This window comes from Vicia villosa, unplaced genomic scaffold (assembly GCF_029867415.1).
Source record: "Vicia villosa cultivar HV-30 ecotype Madison, WI unplaced genomic scaffold, Vvil1.0 ctg.001190F_1_1, whole genome shotgun sequence".
Taxonomy (NCBI): Eukaryota; Viridiplantae; Streptophyta; class Magnoliopsida; order Fabales; family Fabaceae; genus Vicia; species Vicia villosa.
The window spans coordinates 192,669-202,461 of record NW_026705527.1 but is presented as its reverse complement, the minus strand read 5'-3'; the positions used below and the strand labels follow the sequence as shown (position 1 = coordinate 202,461).

General features: G+C 36.1%; 2 protein-coding genes across 2 annotated transcripts; one reads left to right on the top strand and one right to left on the bottom strand.

Annotated features, from left to right (window-relative positions):
• Window positions 1–429: 429 nt before the first annotated feature.
• On the top strand, window positions 430–5,070 carry LOC131633928 (mannosylglycoprotein endo-beta-mannosidase-like). Its single transcript, XM_058904607.1, has 11 exons — window positions 430–734; window positions 832–970; window positions 1,184–1,411; window positions 1,536–1,594; window positions 1,687–1,735; window positions 1,877–2,107; window positions 2,362–2,531; window positions 2,633–2,837; window positions 3,057–3,710; window positions 3,822–4,049; window positions 4,143–5,070. The coding sequence occupies exons 1-11, from the start codon at window positions 586–588 to the stop codon at window positions 4,941–4,943; spliced, it is 2,913 nt and encodes a 970-aa protein (XP_058760590.1). The 5' UTR covers window positions 430–585; the 3' UTR covers window positions 4,944–5,070.
• Window positions 5,071–5,247: 177 nt separating this feature from the next.
• On the bottom strand, window positions 5,248–8,775 carry LOC131633930 (uncharacterized). Its single transcript, XM_058904608.1, has 9 exons — window positions 8,399–8,775; window positions 8,185–8,272; window positions 7,874–7,987; window positions 7,352–7,434; window positions 7,009–7,123; window positions 6,506–6,597; window positions 6,051–6,116; window positions 5,655–5,748; window positions 5,248–5,481 (listed from the first exon to the last, which is right to left on the bottom strand). Exons 1-9 carry the CDS (start codon window positions 8,677–8,679, stop codon window positions 5,374–5,376), a joined length of 1,041 nt encoding a protein of 346 aa, XP_058760591.1. The 5' UTR covers window positions 8,680–8,775; the 3' UTR covers window positions 5,248–5,373.
• Window positions 8,776–9,793: the final 1,018 nt, after the last annotated feature.

The following is a 9,793-nucleotide window of genomic DNA, read 5'->3' as shown; positions in this document are numbered from 1 at the left end:
TCATTTCAAAATACTAACTTTTTCACCCCTAAAGTCAAAATCCGCAGGAAAATCTGCAGGTTTCCTGCGGATTTTCTTTTGGATTTTCCTGCGTATTTTGACTTTAGAGACTAAAATGTTAGTATTTTGAAATTACAAGGTTGTTTTTCAAAAAAAATTTTTTACAGGGGTAAAATAAAAAAAGACCTATATGGCAGGGAGGTAAAATGGTATTAACCCTTTCTTTTTTAACCACATTGTAAATTCAATTGAATCAATGACTAGTAGTTGAGTACTACTACAGTAGTATACTCCGTATAGTATACTACTATACTAGTATGTTATTACTGGTAGGTGGTATAAGTATACGTTTGTAGGCAAAGTGTCCAGTTGTATAGACAAAATCCACGTGCTCCATACTTGAAAATTAAATTTGATATCTGTTTCTTTGTGTTTGCGTACAGACAAAAGCATTACTAAATATCCACCTACCTTTGTGACTTAGTCGATACTAACTAAAACTGAAACACACAAACAGTGAATAAGGTTAATGAATCCATGAACTTGTAACAAGTGTTTTTGTTGTTTGTTTTCCTTTGCAAAGTTATGGCCACTGCACTGGGAAAGACCACGCTTGATTCAGGTTGGTTTGCAGCTAGGTTCAACGAAGTTCATTTCAATGGAACTCAACTCACCACCACTAATCCTCCTTCTGGAACCACCTTACCATGGATGGAAGCTCTCGTGCCCGGCACGTGAGTATTCTCTCTCTCTCTCACTGAAATGCTGCATGTTTTATACTTTATTGATTGCTGGAAGCTTTAAGTGTGTTTTTTTTTATTGATTTGACAGTGTTCTTGGAACTTTGGTGAAGAATAAACTTGTGCCTGATCCATTTTATGGACTTGGAAATGAGGCTATTTTGGACATTGCTGATTCTGGAAGAGAGTATTACACTTTCTGGTTCTTTACATCTTTTCACTGTAAGCTGGTAAGATTTCATTTTAGGTTTTTTACTTTTTTGATTGAAGCATTGTCATTTTGTTTAGATTTAACTAGTTCAGTTCAGTGTGGTTTTGATTTGGAATATGATGCTTTGAAATCCATGGAATCGAATTGATTTTTCAAAATGTGGTTTTTGGTTTGGTAGTTCTTTTCTATGAACTTTGGTGGATGTTGTTGCTAATTGCTCCACCTTTTGCAGTCAAGCAATCAGCATTGTGATCTGAACTTCCGCGGAATTAATTACTCCGCTGATGTTTACTTGAACGGGCACAAAATGGTTCTCCCGAAAGGAATGTTTCGGAGGCATTCTCTTGATGTTACTAATATTCTTCATCCAGATGGGAATAACCTGCTTGCTGTTCTTGTTCACCCTCCGGATCATCCTGGGAGTGTTCCTCCTCAAGGAGGACAAGGTGGAGATCATGAGGTCGGGAATTCAATTCATTATCCAATCTATTAATCTCTCAATTCATGAAAACATCAAATATCGAGTCAAGTGATTATTGACTTCTGAGATCTGTCAGTCATTTTTTTTCCTTTCGATTTTGTAGATAGGAAAGGATGTGGCTACACAATACGTTCTCGGTTGGGATTGGATTGCTCCTATAAGGTAACATTGCTATAAACTGTGGGGTAACTTACTAGCAATCTCGTAATCATTCCAATATAAGGAAACTTACGCGAGTATTGACTTGATTGCAGAGATAGGAATACAGGAATTTGGGATGAGGTTTCCATTTCTGTTACCGGGGTAAGTCGCATGAACTACTTTAGTTCCTTCCAAAGTATCTAGTATTTTTTCACCGTACACTTTAAGTATAAGCCATTGCGATCAATATCGAAGTCTTTCTTTCCTCTTCCTCATGAATTCTGGTTTCTGTGTTTGGTGCAGCCAGTAAAAATAATTGATCCCCACTTGGTGTCGTCCTTTTTTGACAATTATAAGAGAGTATATCTACATGCAACTACTGAGTTGGAAAACCGAAGCTCCTGGACTGCTGAATGCTCTTTGAGTATCCATGTCACAACAGAACTTGAGGGGAGCATTCACTTGGTAGAGCAGCTTCAAACTCAAAATGTTTCGGTTCCAGCAAAATCACGGATGCAATATACATTTCCAGAGGTCAGTGAAAGCATTTATTCTCTTTATTTATTTATCATTTGTTGGTATCATGATTTGTTCTTAGACAGCTTTTGTGCAAACTTGTTGGTATAGCTTATGCCATATTTCTTTCATTTTGTTAAAAGTTAAGAAAATGTGTAATCCTGGATTGACAACACAACATTTTGTATCCTCATTTTATTATTGATCCTATTAACTTGCATTACTGGGGATTTAAGTTTTAGTACTTACTTTAAAGTTGTCTGAATTGGCAGCTCTTTTTCTACAAGCCCGATTTATGGTGGCCCAATGGAATGGGGAAGCAATCTTTGTACAATGTTGCTATTAGCATTGATGTTAAAGGATTTGGCGAATCTGATTCATGGAGCCATTACTTTGGATTCCGCAAAATTGAGAGTCATATTGATAGTGCCACTGGTGGGAGGTATGGTGACTTGTTTCTTCAATGTTGTAATATTCAACTTCTTCCTTACTAGAATTGATTCAAGGTTTAAACTGTTTTCCTGCATGTATTTTGCTTCGAAGATTGTTCAAAGTCAATGGAGAACCAATTTTTATTCGAGGGGGTAACTGGATATTGTCTGATGGTCTACTTCGACTTTCAAAGAAGAGATATCACACAGATATCAAGTTTCACGCAGATATGAATTTCAACATGATCCGTTGCTGGGGTGGTGGACTAACTGAAAGACCGGAGTTTTATCATTATTGTGACTATTATGGTCTTTTGGTACTACACCCTGATTCTTGCTTATATGTGCTGCTTAATACACTTTTCTTTTATAATTTGTTTCTGCATATACTGCATTATGCTTATGAAGTTCAACTGCTTCTGCGTATACTGCATTATGCCTACGAAGTGCAATTGTTTCTGTGTATACTGCATTATGCTTACATTAGTAGAGTTTTGATTTGATAATTGATCGTGTCGCTGGTTTAAATCTTAAAGGTATGGCAAGAGTTCTGGATTACTGGGGATGTTGATGGGCGCGGTGACCCGGTATCAAATCCACATGGTCCACTAGACCATGAGCTTTTCTTGCTTTGTGCAAGAGACACAGTCAAGCTTCTTAGAAATCATCCCAGTCTTGCTCTCTGGGTGGGTGGAAATGAACAAGTTCCACCGGCTGATATAAACAATGCTTTGAAAAATGATCTGAAACTTCATCCTTATTTCGAACATGAAGACGTAAAAGGAAAACCTGCAAAGTTAGGGGATCCTAGTCAGTATCTTGATGGCACACGTATTTATATAGAAGGATCGTTATGGAGTGGATTTGCAGATGGGAAGGGAGGTTTCACTGACGGACCTTATGAAATTCAAAACCCTGAAGATTTCTTCAAGGATAGTTTTTACAAATATGGATTCAACCCAGAAGTTGGTTCTGTTGGAATACCAGTTGCTGCTACCATAAGAGCGACAATGCCTCCAGAAGGATGGCAGATACCTCTGTTTAAGAAACTTTCAAATGGTTATGTAGAAGAAGTTCCAAATCCCATATGGAAATACCATAAATACATTCCATATTCAAAGCCAGACAAGGTTCATGATCAGATTCAGCTTTATGGTGCTGCAAAAGATCTTGATGATTTTTGTTTGAAGGTGACAGAAAACTCTATCCATGATGTCACTTCACTCATGATGCATTTTTAGTCTTCCTAGATTCAATGTCCTGTGGTTGATTTGCATTTTTCTATACTCTTACCATCTCAGGCACAACTTGTTAACTTCATACAATATAGAGCCCTTTTGGAAGGATGGACTTCTCGAATGTGGAGCAAATATACGGGCGTGTTGATTTGGAAGACACAAAATCCATGGACTGGTCTGAGAGGTCAATTTTACGATCATCTACATGACCAAACAGCAGGTTTCTACGGCTGTCGATGCGCTGCTGAGCCAATTCATATACAGCTTAATCTGGCTACATACTTTATAGAGGTTAGTGTCTGAAATAAACTTCTATTCTGATGGTCCAGTTAAGCATAGTTTCTTGAAGGATTCATTAATCTATATATGTTTTTCTTAAAACAGGTTATCAATACTACATCGGAAGAATTGTCTAACGTAGCTATTGAAGTTTCGGTATGGGATCTTGAAGGAACATCTCCATATTACAAAACACATGAAAAACTATCTTTCTTGCCTAAAAAGGTAACACCTTTTGTTGAGATGAAGTATCCGAAGTCGAAAAATCCTAAGCCGGTCTACTTTCTTCTTCTCAAACTGTACGACATGTCGGACAATAGAATTTTATCGAGAAACTTTTATTGGTTGCATCTTCCTGGTGGAGATTACAAGTTATTGGAGCCTTATAGGAAGAAGAAAATACCTCTCAAGATAACATCCGAGGTTTTCATTGAAGGATCCACCTACAAACTTCAAATGCATGTGCATAACACATCTAAAAAACCAGACTCTCAAAGTTTAACATTTGAGCGCGGTTCAACAGCTCCACTAAGAGATAGTTGCTTAGTTGCAGACTCGATAGAAACTGTACATAACGGAGCTGGAAAAGGACAAGACGGCTGGTTTAAGAGATTACACAGACATTTTGCTGGGAAAAGTGATGGTTTGAAGGTTTCTGAAATTAATGGATATGACATAGGTGTTGCTTTCTTTCTACATTTTTCTGTTCATGCTTCAAGTAAGGACCGCAAAGAGGGAGAAGACACGAGAATTCTCCCGGTTCATTACTCAGATAACTATTTTTCCCTGGTGCCCGGAGAAGCCACAACTATTGATATATCGTTTGAGACTCCTATGGGAGTTGCTCCTCGAGTGACTCTGAATGGCTGGAATTACCATGGGCATACCATACATGAGGCTCTTTAAAGATGTAACAGACAACTTTGATTACTTTAAAGGCATTGCGGAGAGCTTCATGAGTTTTGTTTTATAAGTTTTCACATGCCTACTCCAACATCTTCGGAGAACGTAGAAAAATTCATATTTCTGAGTATATGTCGCGGATAAATAAGACCATGTTAGTTTAATGTTTTCATTGTTTTGTTTTTCAATTGGTGGAATAAAAAGGAAGGGTTAGATTCTCATACCAAAGAACCTTCTTCATAAAGTATGCTAAAAGCAAGTCTCTTTCTTGGGTCCTTCTATTTAGTGTAACACATCACCAGATGAATACATGCAATGCAATATCGTATATTATACAAGATGTAAGGTTTCTAAATTTAATATTGAAGAAACACAAATTTACATGAATCACCAATAAGAACAAGTTTGAAAAAGCATCATCAATCAAGAATCATCACACAGACTTCATGAAACGGTTAATCGAAGAGAAGACGCCTGCCGCTTTGTCAAGCAGACTCTGCCCTTGCTCTGACTCTGCATCTTCATTGTTGTTGAATAAAATCTGCACCATTTAGTAGTATATGAATGCCACTGACCCTTTTTTCTTTTCTTAGGTTTTTTCACTTTAAAAACAATAATAGCTATTGGCTATCCGAATAGCCAATATTAAAATTTGTACAGAGGAAATTGCTTATAAGTAATATCTAGCAAGATATTAAAATTGAAGGTACTTACCTCAATATCTTCGGTATCAGGACGACCGGCATATTCCTTTGCAAGCAAATATCTATTTGGCCTATCCTTGTCGTCACTGAACACTTTCCACAATCTGAAAACCAGGAAGTAGATAAGAAATAATAGAGGGTTGACCTTTACAATTTATATTTCATGCAGGAAATTATCGCTAGCCAAAATCATTTACACACGGTCAACAATGCGAAATTTTACTGATTTTAAGTATTAATCCGATTTTAAACTTAAAATTGATTTTTATGGCAAGTTTTTGGATGGTCTGGGATTGGACTGGGCACAGAGTTAACCATGGATGCAGACAATCTAAAAGTAAGGAGCAAGTTTTGTTGTTATTCAGATGCAATAATAATCCTTATGGGAAGAAATAAAAGACCATACCCGGGATAACACCGAAAGACTGCACCAAACGGCATAGGTCGCATATGATAGACAGTTGTAAAAGTGCTGTACAACAAATGATCATAATTCAGTAGTCTGGATTAATCGAAAAAAATCAATTCTTCAAAATAACATGTATTGAGAAAGCACAAGAAACGAATCCTTATTCAAACATACAGTAAGTTATTAACTTGAAGTGAACCTCAGAATTTATCTAATGCTAGCTAAGTCTGTTTTCTAAATTCTAACTTAAAAAGACTTAAGCAGATGTAAGATTGTCCTAAAAGAGATGAAATAACAAAAACAAGTATTCAACTTCAGTTGAGAAAGATACTATTTCTTACAGTCAGTAGAAATTTTAGACGTAAATGATACCATGTATACTTGGTTTACAGTTGAAATTTGAAACCTAATACATCTAAGCCTTTTGGAATGAAATAGCTTGGAAACCATACCTTAAAAAGTAGCGCCTTAACTGCCGTACATTAAATCCAACCCCGACATCCGTGCTGTACAAACGTGGATTCCACATGATAAGGGGCCTTGGCTGCCAATATTTAAATAGTTTGAGCAGAAATTAAAAATATTAAAACACAGTACATGGAAATTTCTAAACTTGATGTAATGTAACAATATTCCAGAATCCAGTCTATGGTGGCTTTTGAGAGTCGAGAATGACCAATATGAAAATGATCGTTAGTTCTCAACCCCTTGTCATATTTTTTTCTCAACCCCTTGTCATATTTTTCTTCCAGCTCTATTCTTATATGGGAAATTGAATTTGAATATAGTGACTAGAATCAGACACATAATAAGCTTTCTCATATTGCTTTTCTTCATAATGAGGAAATTTCACCATACTGTCCAGTACATGGCTGTTTAAATTTCAGATATCACAAGAATCTCTAACAAAAAATTATTGTATTATAGATAGAACATGAGAGTTCATAGACTTTACCGGATCATCGGAGAGAGTGGATGCAATTTTCTCTACATATTCTAACATCTGATAATCAGGAACAATCATGACCACTATCTCATCACCACTGTCTACAGGCTTTCGATCGCTTAAACTGGAAAAACAAAACAGTTAACTATACATGAAATAACAATAGCTTGAGAATATATACAATACAACTTAAAATACTATGGGCAAAGTTCCATCAGCATGGCGATCAAATTTTCAAGCGCAATGGAAAGTAAGAACTGAGTGGTTAGAAGTATATTCCATAGCTCTTTTGTTAGAGTAAACATTACAACAAAAGAAAACATAAAACATTAATCATTGTGGTGGCAGTCACCTTGCAAAACTAAACAAAGCATCTTTCCACCGATATTTTAGAAGAGCTGCAGCACCAGCATCCGGAAATACGGCTTTAACTTTCTAACAATCAAACTCATGAAACTTAGCAACTGAATTTATATCAAAACCGGATTGAACATTTGAATTCATCATGAAGCATATTGTCATGGAAGTCAATATCAATACTTATAATATGAGAAATTGATTCTGGATAACTGTGTCATGCCTTAAGTTTGTAACTATAGCATAGACATATCTATCGTAGATCCTTAAGTACAATGAATTTTGAAGGCTGCTAGCATTTTCATTGAATATTGTCGAGTTTTGTTGTAAAAGCAACTCATGTAACAACACATGCAATAGCTACGATACCAACTCATGTAACATCACATGCAATAGCATCATGGAAAAATACATTAGGAGGTCTACCAGAAGGAATAGAAAAACATTTTGAATTCAGAAAATCCTTCATATCTTTCATGTGCTTTGAGTTTATAACTTCCAGAATAAGTCCCCAAACCTGACATTGTGTTTCTTCAATAAGTGTATCCAAGAAGACCCTAGACAATTCCCAGAGCTCCAACTGTGCGCCTTCATCATCTAAAAATTGCAGTTGAGGAATTAAAAGTTCCACCTGTAAGACGGTTAAAAAAATTTAGCACAAGCAACATGGGGGGCCCTAAGCAACTAAAATGATACAATTATTAGATTCTATGTCTCAATTTTCCCATAAAACTTAATTTTTCGAGCTAATGAAATGGTTTCAGTTTAACCTTTATATTATATATTAAAAAGGAAAGAAAAGAAATTGATTGAAATATCGGAACAGACTATTGCTCTCATCCCTCCTGAAGATACAAATGATGCAGCAGCCTGACTTGATTGTATCACTGCACCCTCCAAGTCCGGAGGTAAGCAACTGAAAAACAGAAAGCAAAAAAGTTAACAAATTTTCTTGACCTAATGGAATATAATCTATGAAGCAGTGATACAGACACCAGACGCGACACTGACACAAAACTCAAAATTAGTAAAGTAGTAATACCTATCGTCTTCCTCGTTACTATTAACAGCATTATCTGTAGTGATAGTTTCTAGTGAGGATGAAGATTCGGGCTCTTGAGAAGGTTCTCCTTGGAATTTCTCAAACTTGGCGCGAAGTTTGGAGGTGGAGGTTGCAGAGCGAAGGTGAAGGGGAATCCCGTAGTGGTTGTAGGTGGAGAGTTGAGGATGAGAGAAAGATATGGAAAAGGGAGTGGGTGAGGTTGGGAGGAGTGTTGTGGAGTGGAACTGGAAGTTGCAGCAGGTTAAGCTCCGACAACCCATTTTCTGTTAACGTCTTTGCTGCCCAGAGGCCGTGGATAATTCTGATTATTGCATTATTGGGTTAACAATTTTGTAAAACAAGTGTCTCATCTTAATTGTTTCAAATTCTTGGTTACAAAGTCTAAGGATTATTCATGTATTGTATATGGTCACTACTAAACTAAATATAAAATATCTTGTCACACTTGTAAAATATTTATTTAATTTATTTTACTTTTTTACTTATTTTTAAAATAATCAAAAATTTATTATATATTTTGATTTTTATGAGTGGTGATAAGTCGGATTTAGATTTTCTCCTTTATTTTTCTCTCTTCCCCTCTAGTAATTCACTATATCTCTCTTAATCTCACTCACTCATCATTAAAAATATAATATCAGTCATCAGAAGAGATAGATTAAGAGAGAGATAGAGCGCCAGAAGATAGAAAGAGAGAAAAGTGAAAGAGCTGGTCCAAAGTGGTGGTGATAAGACTATGATTTCGGAAGACTTGCTTCTAATGCGAGTTTAAAAGATTCAACTCAAATATGATTTCATCTAAGAAATTTTTGTAGAGATGAGCAAACAAGTTAACATCTTATCCGACTACATTGGTATAGGAGAATATGAGTGAGAATGTGACGCAGTCGGAAGCCGCCCTAAGGAATAGCAAATGCTAAACCTTAAATGAAAACAGGGTTGCAAGCGCAAATCCTATAGATAAGCTCTAGAGTCCACCAGTAATAAAGAAAACTTTGGATTCTATTATAATAAAAGAGATGATCCTTATGACCATGCCAAAGGTCCTTAAATACAGAATATAAATAAACTCTATTGGGCTTTGTGGGCCTTTAATCCAAAACAAAATTAAATAAAACAAATAAAATAGAAATTGCTTAAATATTAAAACTAAAATTGCTTAAATATTAAAATGTTTTCCGACGTACGGTTTCTTCTTTGATACGCACAATCCTCCTACATCAGCCTCCTTCACTTCTGAAGAACTCGACCCCGATTTCTCTTCTTGGTAAAGAACTTCATCTGGCAGCTTGCTATAATCGTAAGTACCCACTGAAAACCTCTCCTTACGCCAAAACATCATCACATCTTCTCCCACATTGGAAACTTTAACTT